Source organism: Agelaius tricolor, unplaced genomic scaffold (genome assembly GCF_023055355.1).
Source record: "Agelaius tricolor isolate 1412-34295 unplaced genomic scaffold, bAgeTri1.0.p SCAF_1, whole genome shotgun sequence".
NCBI classification, from domain to species: Eukaryota; Metazoa; Chordata; class Aves; order Passeriformes; family Icteridae; genus Agelaius; species Agelaius tricolor.
The window spans coordinates 43612414-43635996 of NW_027269261.1; the positions used below are offsets into that span (position 1 = coordinate 43612414).

General features: G+C 38.1%; 1 protein-coding gene across 5 annotated transcripts in view; it reads left to right on the forward strand.

The window, feature by feature from the left end:
* The window catches only part of DISC1 (DISC1 scaffold protein), a 189636-nt gene that overhangs the window by 60531 nt on the left and 105522 nt on the right, over window positions 1–23583 (forward strand). For all 5 annotated transcript variants that reach the window (XR_011679948.1, XM_071431789.1, XM_071431798.1 and 2 more), the window contains 3 exons: window positions 3126–3361; window positions 17052–17106; window positions 21565–21667. Coding sequence is in view for 4 of the 5 variants with exons in the window: in XM_071431789.1 (XP_071287890.1) it covers window positions 3126–3361; window positions 17052–17106; window positions 21565–21667 (394 nt within the window). In the remaining variant the exon portion in view is untranslated. The remainder of the gene's footprint in view (window positions 1–3125; window positions 3362–17051; window positions 17107–21564; window positions 21668–23583) is intronic.

Consider the following 23583-nt stretch of genomic DNA (forward strand, 5'->3'; position numbering starts at 1 on the left):
ACTGGGAATTCAAGGTTCTGGGGAATGCTGATCTGTGGTGAGTGTATGCACCCAGGAATCCCTAAAGATTGCTCCTGTCCAAAATCTTGCATGATCAGAAGTAATTTTTTTTAAAAATTTTCCTCAGCCCTGCTTTTCTTTACTTTTTCTTCTGCTCTCTTCTGTTGGTTCTGCATTTGTATTCAGGGATTTGGAAACCTGTGGTAGTATCTATAATTTATGTATTAATATTTCTGTTGCAATCTCTACTTCATGGAGACCATCAGTCCATAAGTGAGGCTGGAGGTGTACAGTCAGTGCTGATTAGCTGTTGTGTTGGAAATCCCAGTTTAAACTTGAATCTGCAAAGTAGAACTCCAGCTTATGTTTAGTCATATGAATATCATCTGCTGCTCCATGTTGAGACTTTAGGCCTTTTTTTATCTGTCCCTGGAGGCTCACCAAGAGCATGCTAAAGGCTTCTTTGCATTTCTGGAAAAGAATGCGGGAGTATTCGAGTTTACTGATTAAAATTTCCATGCTCCCAAGAATGCCTGTGAACTATTCCTGAGCAGAGCAGCTTTCTTTCTGTGAATGCAGATTGTGTGCTTCTAGTATCTATTTATGTTGTACATTTCAATACTAAAAGTGTGGTTATAAAACCAGATTCTGTTCATCTTGCTTTCTGTTCCCATGTAGGTTGCTTATTGCAGTGATTGCAATTACTACATTTTCACAGAGTATGGAGGTCTCTGTATTAAGCAGGGCCTATTAAGATTTTGGCAGTATTCCCAAGCCAGTAAAACAGAGGCAGAATTGTCCTTTGTGCACACTAAAAGCCTAATTTGAGATTGAAAGAAACAAAACTGATGTTTTTGGTCTGCTGACCTTTCTGTCCTTGACAAATGCCTGTGGGTTGAAACATGGGCTACACCATTCTCTTCTTGCTATGTCTAAAACCATAGAAGGAGGAAAATAATTGAGGAACCTAGTGTGCAGGACTATTAGAAGTTGAAATTTTGGAGCTAGTCAACCTTTGAATGTACAAGGACCATTTCTTGTTCTAAGTATACTTGAGAAAGCTGGTTACAGTGCAGCAAACCTGAAAGTGTGTTTGTTAACAAAATTTGTGAACTAAACTTCATGCAAATTGCATTGAAAACATTAAAAATAATGTTAAAGTTATCAAGTGAAACTCTAAAAAGCAAAGAAATGCCAAAGTCTTATCTGTGTATAGTACATATGTTTTATAAGAGTCTGTAATATTGAATTATGCCTTTTAGATCCCTGCCTCATACATAACTGAAGTGTCTGTTCAGATATTCAGAATACTATTTTATCTTCATTACTCATTATTTGACCCCAGAACCCTTTTACTGTGTGCCACTCAAACCTTCTTTTGAATAGAAGTTTATTAATTTGTGAGTGGGCTCCTTTTATAGTATTAATCAACATGGCATCTTAGTGATTCAAACCCACTTAATTTTATCTCTGCAACACCATTTTGGGTGTTACTGCCATTTGCTCAGCTGCAGAATGGAGAAATGAATTGCCATAAAAAGCCATATGGTTGATTCTAGTGTCAGTTTTGTAATGCCTAGTTTTTTACTTATTAAAGATTTGTTTTTTTGTTTTTCATTTTTATTTTTAGTTGGACTGAATGTGATCAGAGTTTGAAATTGAGCTTTGATTTCTGTTGAGTGCCTATAGATAGCATGTCAGAGATCTCTTGCAGGTTGTATAGAAAATTATGAACATACAGTCTGTGGCTATGTGTGGACATAATAGTTTAAATGGCTTGCAAAGTTTCACAGAGACGGTAAGAAGTGTAGGAATCGAATCTCATTCTCCAGTATGGTGTTCAGCTAGTTTGATGACAACTTTAACTCAGCAACCCAGTTTCCTTCAACAAGTGCTGCTTCCTTGGATGCAAGCTATCTGTTGGGTTTTCAAGGAAAAACCTGTGCAAGGATGATGTACAAATTAATGAAGATTTTTTTTTTTAACTTTTGGCCTCCTCACTTCAGGAAGGACATAGAGGTGCTTGAGCACATCCAAAAAAGGGGAACGAAGCTGGTGAAGGATCTGGAGCACAGAAGTTTGATGAGGAGCAGCTTAGGGAGCTGGGAGTGTTTAGCCTGGAGAAAAGGGGTCTCAGTGGGGACCTTATCACTCTCTACCTGAAAGGAGGTTGTAGCCAGGTTGGTCTCTTCTCCCAAGTAACAATTGACAGGAAAAGAGGAAATGGCCTCAAGCTGTACCAGGGGAGAATAAGATTGGACATGAGAAAGAATTTCTTCACTGAAAGGGTGGTCGGGCTTTGGAGTAGGCTGCCCAGGGAGGTGGTGGAGTCACCATCCCTGGAAATGGTCAAGAAATGGCTTGACATAGCACTTAGTGCTCTGGTTTAGTTGTGCTGTTCAGTCAAAGTTGGGCACAATGATCTTGGAGCTCTTTTTCAGCATTAATGATTCTACAGTTCTGTGGTTCTAAAAATTGTATTTTGCTCTTGCAAGAAACGTCAATATCATAATGCACACAATTTGCATTTCTAGAAAAATGAGTGCAACTGATGTTGAGGTTCTGTGCATTTTAAGTCAAGGGAAGGATTTTGTGCTTTTAGTTAATATGAAATGTTAATTATCAGAAGGGCTGATTAGATAGCAAGTGATTCTATGCTTGCATCCTGTGCTTCATGTTGAATTGGAACCATCAGATAAACCATTGCAGGGATATTCTGCAGGATAGATGTTTGATCAGTTTAGCTGCCAGTCTGTAGAACAAGATTCTGTTGCCATGGGTGATCTGACATTTGTTTTTTTGGTGGAAGTTTTTAGCTTGTGAACTTGTGAAATACCTATGTATTTTAAAAGTGAAAGAGGACTGAGAGTAGATGTTGGAAGGGGAACGTGAAGTGCGGTGCTGAACTGGAGGTGGTGAGTTTCAGACTGCTGCAAGCACTAGAGTTTCTGAGTACAACTGAAATAAGAGTTTTTGTGTGTCAGCAAGAAGATGTCTCATTTAATGTTTGCTAAATTGGACATATTTAATTCATGCTACTTCTGACACTTGTACTGTTTTTTCTTAGGGGTGAATGGGTTTCTTTTATAAGATTCATAATAAACTTTGGTTTCTGTTCTATGCAGAAAGAAATTGAAGATCTCCGAACAAGACTGGCCATATTAGAAGGAAAAGATCAACAGCTGAGAAGAGAAATTGAAGAACAAGATAGGCTCATTCAGTCACAGGACTGTGAACTGGCTGCTTTACTTGGCTGCATTTCTTTGAGAGAGCTGCAGGAAATAAGCAAGGCTGTGGATGACACCTTAGCATCCTCCTATCGAATTCCATTCAGTTTAGATCTTCCAGGAGCAATAAAGAGGTATTTAAATTCCAATTTAGATGTGAGTCTTATATCTTCTTGTATGTTCTGCTGAATTTGCTGTCACTTGTTTTCTTCATCATTGTGCCAGCTAATTATCTGGATTTAGACACTTTAAAACTTTCTGAGAAGAGATGTTGGAGTTCTACTATCGATGTATTTCCTCAGAGGAGTTTAGTTATTTGAATGTCTTGCACTTAATGTTCTCTTATGGTGAAGACCCACCTGCAGAAAGCATGTGTGTCCATCAACTGTTAAGTCCTATCATCAACTTACACTATATTTCTTGTTAACTGGTGGAATTCTTTCCCCAGTTTGGTAATGCAGTAATTCAAATGTATTTCTTACAGCCTGAAAGTGTGTACTAGACACCAGTCAAGTAAATATTAGAGATGCTTCTTGCTTCCATGAACTTGTAATTACAACAAACTCCTCAGAGTGCTAGACTCAGACAGTGGACTTGAGGCAGTGGGCAGGAGGATGCAGCATGAATAATTTTGGGACACTCACAGTTAAATGAACAGTAGATGCATTCTTTAAATGGAAAAGTAGCTACTCTTGGCAGTATTTTGGAAATAACCTCATCTTTATTTAACAAAAGCAATTGAAGTACTGAAACTGTACTGGACATTGGTGATGGGACTTTGAAAGTGGTACTGCTGCTGTGTCACCAAGAGAAAATAAAATTCCTGTTTATCCTAATGTACTTTTCTTCCAGAAAAGCAAAAACCATGTTGCTTGCAATTTTTTATCTCCCACCATGTTTATTTGATTTAGTTTGGTTGTATTAACATTCATGAGAAATTGCTGCTCATGCGTGCTAATTTATACAGATTTTTTTAAAGTCAGCAGAACATTTTATAGAGAAGGTATTCTTCTCTTTTGACATGTGTTTAAAAGTGTAAATTAGGTTATGAGAAATAGTTTCTTGCATTAAGTTTAGCTTGTTTTAATAATATCTTATACCTGTGTTTCTGAGATTGAGGAATAAAAGATCTTAAGCAGTATGAGAAACTGATTTGAGTTTTCTTAGTTTTGGGTTTGCTTATGAAAGAATATTCAGATTACTTTCATTGCTGCTGTAATATTTGGGTTGCACTTACCTCGCTGGGAAGTTATTTAAAAGTGAGTTAAATAGTATGGGTTCAGGAGGAATTTTCTATGAGTTGTTTGCTTACTAGCACCATGAAAAGCACAATCACTTGAGAGAAAACAGGCATTCATTATTCAAAATGAGTTTATAACAGGAATGAAAATTTTAAAGTAATTTTTTCCTTTCTGTTCATTTTTAAAAGATGCAATGAATGAAACATCTTTTATTTTTTTTTTTTCCTGTTGGTTGACTTTGTTGTCACCAGTGGTCAGATGCTTCTGCTCTCATTCCCATAGCTGGAGTTCTGCTGTTGGGACTCTGGTGTGTTGACCTTGGCTGCACACCAGGTGCTCACCAAGCCACTCTATCACTCCCTCTTCTCCACTGGCCTGGGGAGAAAAAACAAGATGGAAAACAATCCATGGGTTGAGATAAGGCAGTTTACTAAAGCAAAAGCGAAATGTTGCATGCATGCAAACAAAGGTTTTATTCTCTTCTTTTCATCATCAGGTGATGTCAAAACACTTCCCAGGAAGCAGGGCTTCAGAACATGTAGTGGTTGCTCTGAAAGACAAACACTGTAAATAATGAATGGCCTTGCTTCCTCTTCCTTCTGTTAGCTTTTATATCAGCAGACATCCCAAACATCCTGTAGTATGGAATATCCCTTTGGTCAGTGGGAGTCAGATGTCCTGGGTATGTCCTTTCCCAGGATTTTGCCTAACCCCAGCCTACTGCTGGTGTGGGAGGGCAGAATGTTGGAGAGAGGGTGCTGATGCTGTGCCAGCCCACACTGGTGTGTTACCAATGCCTTTCCAGCCACCAATGCAAAGCACAGCACTGTGGAGGCTGCTGTGGGGAAAGTGAACTCCATCTCAGCTAAACCAAATACAGGACACATAAATGCAGTTATTTGACAGTGAGAGTGTACTCAGATTAACAGTGAGTTTAACTGGTAGGTGGCTTCCTTTTTGAGCTGTGCAGTCTATCATACCTCAGGTACAGGGATTTTATGTCTGATTCTGGCCTGTTCTTCTTCTGTAAGATGAAAAAGCATCATGCACATAGTAAGACATTTGGTGTGGGTATAATTCCTATGTGCCTATGGGCATCCCCCAGATACAGTTAGACAATAATTTAGGGGGATTATCTTGTTTAAACTTCTGCTCCAAGTGAGGCTACAATTTCCAAGTGAGATCAGGTTACTCAGTGCCCTATCTCTCTGAGTTTTGGATATCTTCAAAGATGGAGATTTTGCATCGTGCATTTCACTACCCGTGCTGTAAACTCTTTTTCCTTTGTCTTGCCAGAATTTCCATGGTTGCAACTTGCATTGGCTTATTCTAAATCAGTACTTGTGGAAGAAGTATTGTTTATTAGGTGACAGGTTTACATACTTTGTTGATGCTAGTTCAACATATTAGTTTTAAATTCCAAAGTCTTGGCATAGTTAATCTGGAGGTTTTTCTGGAAATGTGCATTTGATTTTAGGAATAGTTGCAGAGGAGAAAAAAAGTTTTCTAAATTTAGAGCTATCTGTGTGAGAAATAAAGCTATTACTCATGCACATGTGCTAGAGATCAGTGATTATGTAGAAAGTTCAATATCAATGGACAGTGAATTACAAACCCCTCACTGTTGGGCTGCAAGATACTCTGTATTTATTCTAGCAACATTGTGCTTGTCAGTGAAGTACTGCTATAACGTGCTTTTGCATAATTATTTGTTGACTACATGAATTGCATTCAGCACTGAGTAACACAGGCAGGGCTAGTGTGAAGCATCTCTTAAGACAATCTGTGCTGTAATGAATTGTATTTGGTGGCTTGCAGCTTGCTAAAAGATAAAAAATTATTCAATATATTGAAGCAAACTTCCAGGAACATGAGAGGATATATTAAACAAACAATACTTGCTCAAGTACTTGCCCTTCTGTGTGAAGGAGGAAAAGAGCAAGTCATATACAACACTGGGATGAGCATTGGTTCTAAGCTTATTTTTCTTGTCAAGTGTTGTTATTTTTTCAGGAGTGCTCTTTGTTTTGCCTTATCTTTGGTATGTGCTGAACTTTTTAAACACAAAGAGCCTTTGTCAATACCTAAAGCATGCTTTGAGTTTGAAGAATTAAGAAATGTTAGGCGCATTACCCTGGGACCTTACTTGAGGGCTGTTGGAAGACACGGTTCAAACCTGCTGGTTAATGGGCAAAGAAGAATGTTTTGACAGGGAATTCTCACTGAGGTTGAGACTGCAGAATGTGGTCGTTTTGCTCATCCAGACAGGCCTAATTGCTCTTGGTAAGCTAAAGGGTATCATAATTATTTTAAAATGGGAAATTGCAGGGTAAAAGCTCAGTTCACTTGTATGAGTTTGTGTGGAGATGGGCTTAAAAGGTGGGAACAGCTGGTGTTATGTGCACTGCGACACATGCCAGTGTTTTAACTGAAGACAACACACTGAAATCAGAGGAAAATGGGTCTGGGTGTTTCAACATGAAGTACTTTCTTCTGGAGATTGCAAAAAGTATCCAAATATATAATTTTCATATTTGCTACTGGACACCATTTCAGAAATACATGTTTTGAACTGGTGTAACTTGCATTTTCTAATTATAAAAGACCATATTAATTATTTGACCTATTCACTTCAATATCTGTTAGTTCCTTTATTTGTTTCTTTCCATTTCACAACACAGACTAGGGAAATCTGTTTTACTTCAGTTCATTTTTAGTTTCATTTTGCAGTTTCTTTGTTTTATCCATATCTGCAGACGCATGTGTTCTTACAGCATGCCATTCTTAAAATAAATTGCACTGTTCCATCTGGACTATTGTCTGGGCACTGATTGCTGGTTGAAAGAAATTCAATTATATACCTTTCAAAATATTAGAATGTTCCACCTCTTCTTCACATAGAACAGTTTTTGATTAGTAGGCATTTGTTCTATGGTGGGTTTGTGGGACCACCTGAAGATAAGGAAATTCTCTGTTATATGTATTAGTTATTAGAGGGTGGCCAGTGGTGCAAGGAACTGAACTAGAACACTTATGCAGCCAGTTCACTCTGCTTTTGTGATGCCTGGAGTTCATTTGAGAAAGATTAATTCGAAATGAAGTACAAGTACTCAGGGGGGCGTAAATCCTATTTGTTGGGAGTGTACTCAAAGTGTTCAGCAACTTCAGTTGAGGACAAAGACTGATGAAGACAAAAGGTGGAGTTTTTTTAGAGAACTTGGTTTACTTGAGTAAAGTTGGAAAAAAGACTTCAACATAGTTTCACATACTAACTTAGGGAAGGATTTAGAATGGGCTGTCATGTTTTGTCATTGGGAGAGACTGCTTGCTGCTGTTCAGGGCCCCACTGGAAAGCGTTCTTCTTGTAGGTAACTGGGTAGAGAGAGAGGGCTCACAATCTGGCTGCACTCAGGAACGTGCATTCTCCAAAAACCTATGGCACCTAGGAAAGCTTGTGTTTCCTTCTTGCTGGTTGGTGAAGACATTGTGGTGATGTTGTTGATGACCTCGGTGGGAATCTGACTCCCTCTGTCTTGCCACTTTACTCCCAGGAACTAGATTTCTCAGGCAGGTTCCTTGACTTTGCTCTTCTTGATGGTGAAGCTGGCTTCTAGCAGAATCTGGGTGATCCTCTTTCCTTTCTCAAATACTTCCATTGCTGTGTTCCCCCACACAATGATGTCATCAATATATGGTAGGTGTTCTGGAGCCTCACCCTTTTTCCAGTGCACTCTAGATCAGTCCATGGCAGATGATGGGGCTGTGCTTCCACCCCTGTGGCAGCCGGTTCCAGGTGAAAGCAAACTGAGGCCTGCATTCTGCTGCCAGAGGAATGGAGAAAAATGGGTTAGCAATGTCTGTAGTGGCATGCCACCTCACTGCCTTGGACTCCAGCTCGTACTGGAGTTCCAGCATGTCCGGCACAGCAGCGCTCAGCGGTGGAGTCACTTCATTCAAGCCACGGTAGTCCACAGTCAATCTCCATTCTCTGTCAGACTTGTGCACAGGCCAGATGGGACTGTTGAAGGGTGAGTGGGTTTTGCTGACCACCCCTTGGCTCTCCAGTTCACAGATCGTTTTGTGGATGGGGATCACGGCATCTCGATTTGTTCTGTACTGCTGGCGGTGCACTGTCGAGGTGGCAATCAGCACTCATTGCTCTTCCACCTTCAGGAGTCCTACTGTAGATGGGTTTTCTGATAGTCCAGGCAAGGTGTTCAACTGCTTAATGTCCTCTGCCTCTACAGCCACTATCCCAAACACCCACCTGAGTCCCTTTGTGTCTTTGTAATAGCCATTCCAGAGGAACTCTTAATTTCTTATCATGCCATGATACAGCCTGAGCCTTGATAATAAGACTGTCTCATTTTCAGCTAGTCTCATACCTGGGTTTGTCTTTGACAAGGCCATCATCTCTGCTTTCTCAAAGTATTTGGCTACAGTCTTTTGTGAGAGGCTAAGACAAGTCATAGGTGAAAGAAAAGAGTGAGCTGACTGATTGGGAAAGTTTATCTTTCTGATAGATAGATAGATAGATAGATAGATAGATGGATGATAGGTAGGTAGGTATTTTCTTCTCCATTTTGTCTGCCTAGGATTAATTTCATTCCTTTGTTCTTTGCATAGGGGTAGAGTTCATGGGCAAGTGGCTTTGTTTCCTTTCTTGTGGCAGCAAATCTAGGAGGAATTGTGTGCCATAAAGTGTCTATGCTTTGGCACATGATGTGAATTTGCTTTCTGTGAAGGTGCAAACGTGGCTCAGAAGTTCATAATGATTCTGATCCCACTAGAGGAGGAGAGGGTACACCCTTTGGAGGGAGGAAAAAGGGCTTCTGCAAAGTCTACTCCCATACCATAGGCACTGGCCTTCCTTGGGAAGAACAGGGGAGATTAAAAACAGAGCAGGGAAAGGAAAGAGCCAGTCTTCCAATGTGGAGGACAGAGCCATTGCTGTCAACCTGAATTGTTTTGGAGCAATCTTAAAGGCAGTTTTTTGTCTTTCTAAGTAGTGTTATAGAAGGAAAAACTCGCAGCAGAAGGATAAGTAACACTTGCTTGAGTGCTCACGTGTATGGTGTAATGAGGAATCTGGTTTTCCCTGCTGAGCATCTGGTTCCCCCTGCTTGCTTGAACAGCATCCAGTGGGACGTAGCAGCCTATAAAGCCCTGGCCACGTATGTGCTGATTCCTCTGGGTATGTGCACAATGAGATTTACTTCTCTGCAGGGAAAAATGACCAGCTGTCTCAATCAATGTATGATACTAAATTAGTTTGTATATAATGAAGAGAAACAGCTAGCAACTATATTCAGGGTACAGACCCTTTCAGTCAGTGAAATAAAATGGATGTTATTCTTAGGAGAATAATTGCAGCTGCTGTGGGCAAGCTCTAGTTTTTGTGCAGTCCAGACAGATGTAGCAGAAGAATGGGGATATATTGATATGTCAGAAAATCTGGGGAAAGTATTAGTTAGGATGTGATGAACTGCTCCTACAGATACTGTTTTATTGTCCCTTTGTTCTCATTCTGATGCTCCTGTTCCTGATAGCAGCTGAAGCAACAACTGCTTCAACTGCCCTGGAGCATCAGCTGGCAGAAGAGTGGTGGGAAACCCAGCAACATATGAATGGTTTGGTTGGTTGAAACAGCCAGCTGGTTTGGCTGTCTGAATGGTGTTTTATAGGACCAGAAGATTTCTCAATACATGGCAATAAAAATAGAGCTTGTTGTGATGATTAAAGATGCCAGCAGCATCTTCAGGTGTCTGTGAACTGATAGTTTCTGCTGGAGTGATTTTATGTAAAAACCTCAAAACCATACTGAGATTCTGCCTCTGTCCTTGTATTGCTGACATTTAAGAAACCACTTTATTGATCATTCTTATAAAAAATTGTGATGTGTCATCCAATGCCCTGATTTTTCTTCATGTCTCTTAACTGGGGCTACTGTCTGGCAGCACTCAGCAAATAAGAGTTGACTCTGTTTAGAGTTCTTATGTATGCAAGAGCTGGGCAGGATGATGAGTTTTTAAAGTACACTTCCTATAGGTGTAAGTCTTTGAGAGTTGACAAAGGGAAATACAGTCATTGAGCAACCCATGAGTCAGTGAGAAACCCTATTGGTGAGCTGAGGTTATACAAACATTGAGAAAGTGTATTTTTAGTTCTGACTCTTGAAAAATTTTGAGTGGGGCAGCACATGTATTAAAGCAATCCTTGATGTATAGCAACAGTGAAGAAATGCTGCTCTGCAAATGATAGCTTGAAAAAGAGCAAATTGCTCTTCTTCAAAAAGAAGAAAAGCCACCTCTCTGATCACTCAGAGGTAGGTGCATAATTTTGGGTTCTCATTCGTATTCCTTCGAGAACTTTGTAGATTGAAATGTGCAGAAAGTGTGATGCACCTGTGCCTTAAAGTACATCTCTTGATAGTTGTTGTCCCAGATCAGATTAATTTTTGAGGTTGGAAGTTTTCCAAGGTGAGACTTTGTATTTTACTTCTAATTCAGGTGACTAGTCCTTGCAGCTGCCAGAAATTTCATTTTTATTATGAGTTAAACACAACTTTTCTCTCCTTGTATTTAATGTCCAAGTCCTTTCCTCAAGAGCGCTTTCAGGTTTAGATAAAGAAATTGGATTTTTACCACATCAGCTGAGCAGAAATTTTCTATTTTTATATTTTTTTAACTAGCTCTGTCGTCATACAGAAATTTTCTCTGGGCTGCATTATCGAAGAAAAAAACCAGAGTTTATTTGGAAAACCCTCACTTAGGTTTAAAGAGTGGTTTTACTTCCCATTAAAAAGATATGCTGCTGTGAAAATACCATTGTTTTAAGTCCCATGGATCATTGCACAAAGATGAAAAGGAATTTACGTGCTTGGCTGAAAAATTGCATTCTTGATATGGTGATACTCAGATGTGTAGCCCAGACAGGCTTATGAGACAATCACATCCAATGAAAATCTTGTTATCCCATTTCTTTCTTGATTAGGTAGAATCAAACTTTGTGGTAAAGAGTCAAAAGAGAACAAAAAGTAGTTATTTACATTAGTGCATTTAATGCACTCTAGCCCTGAATGTCCCTAATTGAGAAGAAGTTAGGGCCAGCAATGCCCTGTAGGTCTTGTCCTGCTAAAGTCTGCCCATGGTATCTGTAAATAATAATCTGTTGGTTTTCCTCAAGAAAACTTTGGAAACAAGTATGTTTTTTCTTCATTTTTTCTTCTTTTTTTTTCTTTAGTCCTACTTGTACGTGTCTAGCTTAAAGATGTCTCTTGTTAAATATAGTTTTGTTCAAAGCTCTTTTTTTATGAATTGTTTTCAAAACTTTCTGAAATACGCCCATTGAGGGAACTATAAAATCACAAGGAAGTTATTGATTGATTTGATTTTATACTGTGGATTTATTCCCTAAAAACCCAGTGAAGTCCATATACTGAAGACTTTTGGTGGATTTTTGCCTTGATGTAGACTCTAGCAGACATTTACACCAAAGGTTCCCCAAGTAACACTTGTGATTGTTTTTTTTTGCAGGGACTGGACAAAAGCTTTTTTTTTTGAAGGTCCGCTTCTGTTTGTTGTTAAAAGCAAGATTACAAGTGTAGGGCTTTGTTTATATATTTTTATCTTCTAAGAGAGTATAGCTTCTTCTGACTTCAGAATTGGAACAAGAATCTTGTTAGAAGACATAAAGCTGTAAAAGCCATGGTCCTTGCAGTTGTGATCATGAGAATGATCACAGTAACCTTATTGTTTGCAGGCAGTCTCATTACTCTGGGCCAAATTCAAACTGTAAACTGTTTAAATTTGCTGATTTTTATCTAGAGGGAAATACATATTCATCTGAATTGAGGGTTCAGCCCATCATGCTTTTTGCATACAATCTGAGCGTGGGCTTCTAGACTGTTATTCTTGAATTAGAAATTCAAATATGGGTAATTTTAAATTGTTCTAACTTGTGCTTAGTTTTAAAGAAATTAAAGTGCTTTTTGCTTAAGCACTGTATTGTGGTATGGAGATTGGGAGTGTAATGACAAGATAATAATTTTTTAGGTGACAGTAATGTAAAGGAGAATACTTGCTGTTAAAGGACTTTTTACTTGTCTTTCAGTGTGTTCAGAAAGGGATCAGAAATGGCAGCTTAATTTCTTTATGAAAAATAAGAACTTTTAGTACAGGATTTATTTGTTTTATATCAGTACCCTGTGTGTGGTATGTTCTGTTGTGTAGATACAAAAATAAATTCTGACTGCGCTTTTTGTTGCTGAATAAAAATTTTATTATTAATACAGGAACTGTTTCTGTTTAAGCAGTGTGTATATTTATACAAATTGAATATGGAGAACAGCATGAATTGCCTTTTGCCCATTTGCATTCTTTGAATTTTTTCTTAGGAAGCAAAACGTAAATACATAATAGCTTGGTATGCAAAGGGAAGTATACTAGCATAGTGGAAGGAAAGACATTCAGAAACATGCCTTCCTTTTGGAGAAAGCCATTCTTCCCAGTATTGTGCTAGTTAGCCTTCCTTTGAACAAAGCCACTTCCACAGTATCTGTAATTCCTGCATGCAAATTTAAACTTCACAGAAGATTCTTTAAAAGGCATTTTAAACATTATCTATTATATCATGACACATAATGTCCTCTGTGGTACTGTGGGGAGGTGTGATAGAGTGAGGGATGTGGGAACCAGACCACTTGATTCTTACTCTTCCTTCTGTCCCCTATTGCATTGAAATTGTCGTCCTTTATTTTGCCTGCTCACCATTCCCAATTATGAACATCATCATCTCAGCAGGTTCCAACTGTGTTATTACAATTAAATATATTTAGTAGCAACTCTTTAATATCAGTAAAATGAGGTACTTAAAGGGTACTGCCTGAAGTATTTGGATCTGAAAATTTTTCCCATAATCTCTTGTTATGTGCCAGATCAACTTCTGTTCCTGAGCATGCAGCATTTCCACATCCTCCTGCAGCTCTCCAGCCAAAGTCTGTGTTTTGCCAAAGTATTGCTTCATGTGTCATCCAGAAATTACATAATCCCTCAGCTCCTGCTTTCCTGTTCTAGTCTAGCCTGTATGCAGTGATACTCTGGGATGTAGCACGTGTACATTCCTGTTCTTCTTTCCTCCTAATGGATCCCAATGTCTGCAAGTCCATGGCATGTCATTCAAATGAAAGGCCTGTGTGGCCATCTACATGAATGAAGATACACTGCACATGAGGTATAGTTTGCTGTGGATTCTGCAAGTGTTAAAAACCTTTCTTTTCCTTCATATTTAGTCAGTTAAATTTGTGTTAATTGAATTCCTGCCTTGCTTTAGTCCTTGCATCAGCTGGGTCAAGAATTTTGCTTTCTCTGTGATAGAGTTAGCTTATAATGAATTTGAGAAGTAAGTTCTAAATGGTCCTCATAATGGATTGCTAAGACTGTGAGGAGAAGCTGTCAAACTCTTGATTAGCTGTTCTGTCAGAAAAGAATAGCAACGAGTCAAAAGTATGGACGCCTTCCCAGGCAAGAATTTTGTGTTATTCCAAAGAGCTCTTTCTAAAGTCGTTTACCCTTGTAGTAATACCTAAAGCAGCTTTTAAGCAGACAGAATACCCCTCTTAAAATGAAATATGATGCTCCAGGGTGGTTGTAAAAGAAAATGCTGTTTCTGGTTCAAGTCACATGTAATAGATCATGGCGGTTAAAGCTCTTTGTTGGTAGAATGAATCAGTATTGACTGCCTGGTTACTCTTGTGGGTCATTACCTTGTCAGTTAATTGGAAAGCTTGTGAGGGGCTTCACTGTGACAGTGTTTTGTGGTGGAAGAAAACAACCTGGGAATAAATGTAGTTAAAAGCAGTTTGTAGTTGGTAACGATGGCTGGTTCCTACATGGTTTTGATTGCTGTGTGTGCATTGTATGATGCTAATCTCTGCAAGGGGTAAGGGATTCCTCTGGTATCACTCTGAAGGCTAACAAGGATTTGAAACAGAATATTACTGTGGAATGCATGCCATAAATAAAACAAATGCACTTGTAAGAGTCTGTGTGAATGCTGTATCTGTAACAGAAAGATGTTTAGATTTGAGTTTCTGGTTAATCCAGCTATCGCTAGCTTGGGTGAAATGAATTACTTACTAATGATATCCTTTATTGATATAGGTCAGATTAATATAAAATTCCATTAAAACGGTAGTTCCACAAAATTATCTTAAAGCCATAGTTTTGTTGTCATTGTAGTGGCAGCATTTGATTCCTTATTTATTTTTTAGTGACTTGTTAGAGACTCATGAAAAAGAAATCTGGGTATAGGGAGAATGTTTTTCCCCACTCAGCACCTGGTCCTGAAAGTCTGCATGGCTTTGTGCATCCTTGTTAGCAATGCAGATTTGACAACTCGGTCCTAGTTTGCCATGCTGTTTTGAATGCATTGCTTCAAAAGAGGTTAAAAATTGATCTCTCTTCCTGTTAGCTGTGTGAATTATGCAGAGCAGTGAAATGTATGAACCTGAGGGGGGCTTTCTGTGAGGAAAGGAAACAGATGAGAGGAAGAGCGTATGGAAGATATTTGTTAGAGTTGCCATCTATATACTGTTGTTCTTCTGGCTAAAAGTGCACTTTATATTTTATTATGGCCTGGGTCTTTAGAGTTGAATTTTATGAGGCATTTTCAGTACAATTGGGTCAGTCACCCAGTATTCATTCAATTACACACTGCAGCCTTGCTGCTGCCCCTTGACATCTGTACACAAAGCCCATCTTTTTTTTTACATAACCTGACCAGCTCAGATGCCAATTGTGGGAGATGCTGAAAGTCACTGGGAGCTCCAAAGCATAAGAAAAGAAGTGGCTAAATAGTTCATTCTGTCTGGCATGCCCAGAGGCAAGCAGGGAGCTGATAATGGCATCATTACACCAGCAATACTTTATGTTTTGCACATATATTGCTGTAGAAAAGGGAGACATTTGAGACTCTGTGAGAAATGTCATTAAACACTTTTACATAGGTAGGCAGCTGCATTTCTGATTGTTTCATTGCACAGGTGCTGGGGTGGTAATGAGGTGACAGGCCTGACTGGGCTGTAGATAGGAAAGATGTGTGCTCCTTGAAGCAGGGTATTAGGGACAGCAATGCAAATAGGTGTCTCATTAATGTGATTAAATGATACTCTGAATTCTGCCTCTGAGGCTATTTCACTCCTGTGTGCATTTTGCCAGGATGGTCCAACCAGCCTTTCTGTAGGTGATCAATAGCTGTTTGCAACTTCAGCTTCACCTGCTTTGGGATTCATGCTCGTGAAAGTGCTGACTCTTGAACTAGGGCTCAGGAAGTGCTGTGCTTGGAAAATCAGGGCAGGTTCTCAAAAGAAAACTGAAATGCATACAGAGGAGGAATGCATAGGCAGCAGGAGCTGTGTGCATGTCAAAACAGGCGCTCAGTCATAGTGTGCTTTCTGAATAACTGTGGCTTTTGTTTCTTCCACCTGTAAAATTAATACAGCACTGCCTTGTCATGCGGGAGCATCACTGAAATAAATCCAGTGATGTCTCCGATATGTCTGGATATTTCAATGCCTAACACTAGAGAAAAGCTCAGAATATATCATTAGTTCTTGTTTGGGAAAAAATAGTAATGGTAAGTCATGAAATAAATAGTTTTTATGACACATAAGGCATGAGGAAAAATTGAGAGGCTGCTAATGGAGTGTGCTGACTGTCACATACACAGAACTGAGGTGTTTGATAGAAAAGAAAATAGTGTGTGATAAAGTAATTGAACAATGTAGAAAAAGTGTACATCTCCTAAGTCAGAGAGAGGGGAGTATTAAAGCAAAAATTGCAAAAAATAACCTCTCTCCTAACTCCTGATGTTTGATTTACTTGGATTTTTGAACTTCATGTTAAAAATGTAAATGGTGGATTTATTTACAAGAGCCAAAAGAACAGGTTTATTTTGGATCTGATAATAGAAAAGTAGGAAACCTCCATGCTTCTAATATATGGGAAAAACCCTTTCATTTTGTTCATATAAGCATGGGTGGTGCCTCAATTTCAGCCCACTGTTGCATCAATTTGGTGAAAATATTTGGTAGGTTTTTATGGATCTAAAGAAACTGAGTACTGGGATTTCATGTAAAATTACTGTGAGAACATGTGAATGTAGTTGAACTTTTTCTGGTAGAGGTGAAAACTGGGTTGTAAATTGCTAGTTCTTTGTGTCAGAAATGCCTTTGTGTTAGGTTTTTGGATGATAGTCTAGCAAAACACCAGTCCTGGATATTTCTGGGAACTTCTCACTATACTTTAGGTATTATGATTACACAAATAATCATAATTGTGCTTCAAAGGGTAAGTAAAATCTGTATACTTGTTAATAAAGAACTGTAAAGGTGATGTTGGTTAGTCATTAGGAACCTTGAAATGAAGCATAGTTTTTGTCTTAAAATTGACTCTGTTGTGTTGGTATGAGTCAGCTTGACACTTTATTTCCATATGAAAATGTGTCTTGTGTAGCAGGCCATGTTGAGCAGAGGTTAACTTTTTAATTTTATTTATTTATTTTATTTTATTTTAATTCCTTCTAGCCTTCAAGAGAAAGAACAAATGTATAGCATGTCCATTAAAGAAACTACTGCCAAAGTAAGTACATGTTTTCAGTTCTTCAGAATATTTACAGAAGCAGATCACAGCATGCATATTGCTTTTGTTTTAGGAAGTTGGTTTTGTGGTGCTCCTTCTAAGAAGATTTTGCACATAAATATTTTTAAACACACACTGAAAAGCCCTCCCCAACTTTTTGTTTGAACAGGCCACCGGGATTATAATACTTCAGGAAGCAGATAGAGTAATCTCGTCTTTCTCAGCTTTTTTACTAGCAATCCGTGCTCTTGCTGAGATCTCTATTCAGAAACACTCTCCTCAGCTTCATGAAACCATGGTCACAGCTGAATGCTTTGGCTGTTAATGCAGAATCTCTTACTTTCTTGTCTAACTGGTTTTGTTGGTGTGAAGGGATGAACATAAATGAAGTCCCTCTTTTCCCCACCATTTCACTAATAATCTAGCTAGCAATCTCATTTTCATACCCTTTAAAAATACAAAGAAAAGTGATACACCTTATTTAGCACAATTTCTGTTTCTAACTGGAAATGTTAGTTCTTTTCCTTTATCTTTCTTATTTAATGGGCTCCTTTCAAGAAGTAGAACACTAAAGTTTAATTTCAGAATGGCCCAGTTGGTCCATGAATGCTCTAGGAAAAAAAAGAACCATTTACTCTAGACAATTGACATAGATCTATATAAAACAGGAAGTGAAAAATATTTCTGGGTTTTGATTAATAATGAATTTATGCTCTGAAATAAACTTGTTTTTCATGTTTTCTCTAATAGCGGTTACCAAAATCAGTAAAAATTTCATCATCTGTACTTCCTAATTGTCTTGGCCAACACTTTGACTGTGCTCTGTTGAAAAGATAATTTGAAGACTGCATCTCATAACCATTCGTTCCTTCTCTTCCACTTTATTTTGAGCTCATTTTCTCTATTCTTTGCTTATACCCACATCTTGGGAAAATTAATATAGAAGGTAACAACGATTACCCCTGTATTTTTTAAATGACTATGAATAAAGGGTCAAGAAAATTATTGTAACTGACCTACAGCTCATCTACTAAAATGAGTGAGACATTAAGTAGCTCAAAGTGCTGTTTCAAGTGTTGTTTCAAGCCATTTGCAAGCTAAAGCATAAGGTATGGAATTTACCTTTTTCCCAGAAAAAGTCTCATGAGGTTTTATTTTATCACCATAGTAGCTAGACACTTTTTCAATAACAGCTGAAGCCATTGGGTTACAGTAGAGAAGTCTGTGAGGTAGTTTGTCACAGCTTGGATTTTTTTTCTTTAAATTTTCAATAGATAAAATACTATTTTAATTTTATTCCAGTCCTCTGTGATTACTTTTATTTGTTATAGAAGATAAATAGGAAGCATGTAGTGAGACTCCTCCAAATAATTTCCTATTTAGTTTATTCATATCATCTCATCCTATTACTTTCATCTCAAAATAAATAGAGCTGGTCTTTTAAACCTTTTTATTGTATGGTGAAAACATTCCTTTGTCAAAGGTCTATCCTTTTCCCCTGTGCCACTGGCATTTCTATGGCCTTTTCTGCCTTGTCTCTCCTGTTTTCAGCTGTGGCTGCAAAAGCTAATTTTTGCCTGCTAATGAAGGGAGTGCTGCCCCTTATTCACCACCTTCCTGCAGAAATTAATATCTGCTTTCACTAATGGCAAGATTGTGATGTGTGGGAGACCAGGTAGACTGTTCCTTCCTTTAGGCAGTGTTAGCAGAATTTGTTTATCTTTTCCAAGGTGCTGTTCTAAAGAAATGTGAAGGTTACTCAAAACTTCTTTTCTCTTGATATGATTGGAGAGTCAATTCCAGTGCTTTACTTGCTGTCCTTGTCCCTGTTTTTGCTGCTTTAGATTAAGATCATAAGCTGGAAAGATGGAAGAGGATGACAATGGGCAAACTTGCCTTTGATATTTTGCTGTTTTTCATCTTGATTCCTCATATCTTTGCTAACCAGCTTCCTACTGGTTTCAGATAGACTGCTTTTTTGAGTAATATTTCACTCTGAATGCAGATTTGTAAGGTATATTCCTAAACAAGAGCCCTTTTTAAATAAAACCAAAAAGCCTGCTTTAAAAAAATCTCAGAAACCACTGAAGAGGATTTAAAAATAAATACAGTAATACTTGTCTGCAAAAACACTTTGCAGAAACTGAAGGAGATTTTTTAGACTTTTAGACATTTAGACTTTGAGCTTGTTGGTCTGTGGGTCACAGCAGAGCTGGTCACTGAGAGCAGTCAGGCTGGTTAGAGAAGGATGGTGTTCACTGGGAGTCCAGGACACTGGCTCTGTGAATGTTCACCATCTTTGTTAGCTAAGAAATAACCTTTCCTTAGTGGCTGAATAAGCTAATGTAATGAATAATGGGATCTGTTATGAAGATACAATAATTATAAAAAATGAAAAGGATTGGAGCTTATAGAGTAGCCCTGATGTAACTCAGAAGCAGTGCCATTAGTTTAGGGGATATTACTTTGTCTTTCCCACTTGCTCATTTAGTTTTGTTGAACTATGCCATATGATAGGTCTGAAGATTAATGTTGTTCATTTATCTACAGAATACATGTGACATTGATACAAGCAGGGGCCCAGCAACCTCCTTATCTCATGTTCCAGAAGAATCATCTCTGAGTTGGAGGGGCTGCCTTTCTGCCTCTGGTCCCTGCATTTTGGTCCATTAATAAAGAGTGCCAGCAAGCTTTGTTCTGACGGTGGGACTTAAAAAGTGGACAGTGCTCACTAGAAACTGATTAAACATCCCACCTTATTTTGCATAATTGCCAAACAGCTGTCTAGTGATAATGACTTTAACTTATTACCAGCATGGGATATATTCATGCAGTTTTCCTGGAGCTGAAAGATTCCCCATCTAATTGCAATTCACTGAGCCATTCAATGCCCCTAAAGAGAGAGTACTGCTTGGAAAGAAGTCATTAAAAACTTTCAGATTTATTTTGGAGATGGGAGACAGAAATGGCCTTTGGGTTTTTTAGGCACGTTTATTCACCTCTGACAGGTTTGGGGTTTTAAAAACATTTTAACTGAATTAGCTGCTAAGTCACTTAGAAGGGGGTGCTGAAACAAACTGAAATATCTGGGAATTAAAAAATTATAGTAGGTGCAGAAGCCATATGTGTTTTTAAATTAATAGGATGACTCTGAAGTCTTTACAAATAACAGTTACTGCCTGGAGGATAGTTCTGTTGACTCAAAAAAAATTAACCCATTTATAGTTAACAAATAATCTCAGCAAAGCAAGAGGGTGTTATTAATATAAAAGGATTTAAAGCTAGTGTTATGTACAAATTATTATATTATTGTATATTATTATAATTTAATTGTACAAACAGGTAAACCATTAGAACTATAAAGTTTTGCTCTTTAAAAAGTGAAGTGATAACTGTGCCTCTGTTAATAAGCATGGCACTTATTTTTGAGGAAGGAAAAATAAAAGTGAAGGAAGGCAGGGAAACTTCTCTCTGGAGATTGCCTTTCACGTGACATCATTTCAGAACTGGCCTGTGCCTGTCTTGACTATTGCTTTAGTTGTGGTTCCAATGCATGCAATGTTTTCTTAAGTGTCAGCTACTATTTTAAGAAAGTGTTTGGCATCTGCCTCCAAAACAAAGGATTTGCCTTAGTTCGGTGAAAGGTTTTTGTTTGTTCATTTTCCTTTCCTTCCAAAATGATGCAATATGGAGTAAACCCCAATATTTTGAATATGTGGGACTTGTATAAATTTTGCATGGTGCATAAGCTCCTTCTGAGGTGCCAATGTACACTGAAATGTAATTTCAGTGAAATTAGAATTCAGTAAAAGCTGAATTTCCTTTTTATTTTTTTCTCTATTTTTTCCTCTCTCCATGTTTTCAATACCAAACCATATTGATTGTTGAAGGACCTCCACTTAAAAAGATAAAAAAAGAGAGCAAGGGAAAGTCAGAAACCTGAACCCTAGTCATTTCTGTCCTGATGTTAAACAAAGTACAGTATCAAGCTGATACAGCCTAATTTGTTGCCTTTTTTCAGTTAAAATGCAGAGCATAGTATATTTTGTATAAAAATCAGTGCACATTGTATGTTATGGAATTTTAATCTCCAAATACTGGTTTAGTTGTGCACCACTTCAAGCATGATTATTAATACTGAAATTGTGCAGAATTTGTACAATGGCCATTCTTCTGTCTGCAGCCTCATGTATGTAGTAGTGGAACATGTCCTCCCTCATGCAGGTAGCTAATGTTAATGCCATTCCCTGTTTTAATAATAGAATGTGCAGCACAGCCTGGACATTTTGATTCAATGTTGGGTGTTTCTGTAAAGACATCACTTTTTATTAAGCTTTTTTACCTTGCTGCAGGATGTTATGTCATGTCTGTTAACCAAGAACATTTGAAGCCCCATTTCAACTGCCTTATACTTTTACATGAATGAATTCTATATCATGGCTGTCTGCTTCAATTTAGGTTTGCACAAGTCAGAAACTCTGCAGTACTTTGAGGAGGAAAGTGAGTGATATTGAGACTCAACTACCAGCTCTACTTGAAGCCAAAATGCTGGCTGTTTCAGGTAAGTTTTAGGTGATGAGAAGGATTAACAGTGTTAAGGAGTGTATTAGAGTAGTTATTGACCTCTTCATAACAGACTTGTTAGACAAAGTTGTTCATGTGCTTGAGTAGAGCCCTTGAAGTCGTGACCAGCCTGGCAGAACTAAACTATGGCTGTGCCATGCCTTGTGTAAGGTACTTCAGGTCCCTCTCCACAGTTTGGATCTACTGGCAAAGCTGATGCTGTGAGGTAGACCATTAACATCCAAAACACATGGTATTTTTCCATAGGTGAAATTGATGTATAATCATCAGTAGTTGTTCCCGGACTCCTCAAGTTACATTCTTGGAGCTCTCTAGCTAAATTGTAAATGTATACCTGAGGTATCATAATTACAAGTCTGGCTTTAAATGACACTTCAAAACGGAATACAATAATTGGCAGCTTCTGCTGTTCAGATCATTAAACAACTAATGTTGGCAGCAAAAGAGCATTTTCATCCTTGGAGCACTCATGCATATTATTTACAACCAGTAAACTACTGAAATGTGATTACAGAGTGTGATACATAACAGCCTTACATGCTACTTGCTTGGGATAGCTGCACTGTTCACCAAGGAAAAAAGGCAAATCAGCCCTTTCTTTTAAGTTGGAAGAGGTGGGGTTTCTTATTCAGCAAATGTTTCAGTAGGTGTCTCTCTGCTAAACACCTGCCTCAGAGAGGAAGCTGAGTAGAAGGAAATGTGGACTTGAGTGCAAGGACTTTTCCAGTGTTACACCTAGTAAAGAAAGGCTAAAAGATTTTTGATACATGTCAAGATGAGATTTAGCTCTCCGTATGTGATTTACCTTTTCGATTATATATAGGAATCTATATTGCACACATAAATGATTTTAAAATGAAACCTTGGGCAGTCACATGTTTTGTTTGCCAGAAGTGGATAATGTGAGGCTTGAGCAAAGTCTTAAAGGAAATTAAAGCCCAGATCCTGTGTTGGTGCTGAGCATGCTCAATTTCCTTTCTTCTCATAATACCTTTTTAAAATGGAAATCCTCTTTATTTTTCTCTCAGCCTGTAAGAGGTAAATCAGGCAATTGTCCTTCTCTACCCTTAGACTGTTTAAATGTAGGTGACTTTCTTACTTTCAGAAAAGGGGTTTTATGGCTTGGGAACAAAACAGCCCATTAACTGGACATGCAGCAGGAACTACAGACTATATGTAGGAAGCAGTTGGCCAGAAAAGCTGTATCTCAGTCTGACACTTGGAGAGAGTGAATGACAGCTTGAGGATCATTTCCAAAACATTCATAACAGCATTTTATACTTGTTAGCTCTTAAAAGAGGTTGGTTGTTTCAGGAATGAATTCCAAAGTCGATTTAATGCTGCTCTTTCTATAAACTGTTTTTTACAATTCTTTGACTGCCTTTCTATGCTTTTTAAGAAGTATCAGTGCAATTTGTTTGTGCTGATAAAAGCACTGTTTCTTCATTTACTCTTGCTTCAGGGAATTTTAATGACTGTGAATGGTACAATTGTAATTTGTTACTAAGGCAAAATTCTGCATGGCATGGTTAAAAATCAAGGATGAAGGGTAATTTGGTGACAGTGGACACTGTAATTTCTTTACCTCATTGTAAGATACAGATACATTTAGTCAACATGGTGGTACTTGTTTATGTAAAATGCAGAGTTGTATACAGAGGACACAGGGGAGGTACAAGAATAAAAAGAATTTTTTTTTCTCTGAAGACCTGAAAGTAAAAAAAAAATAAAATCTGATAACACCAGAAATAGTCTTAGAGCATGAGGTGAATAAAATCAGAAAAGCCACGATGCAGAGTGAGTTGGAGCTAGCCAGCAGAGAAGCAGATCAGGAAGAAAAGATTTGTTAAATGCAGAAGAAGAAAGAGGAAAGAAGAGATGAAAATAGTGGGG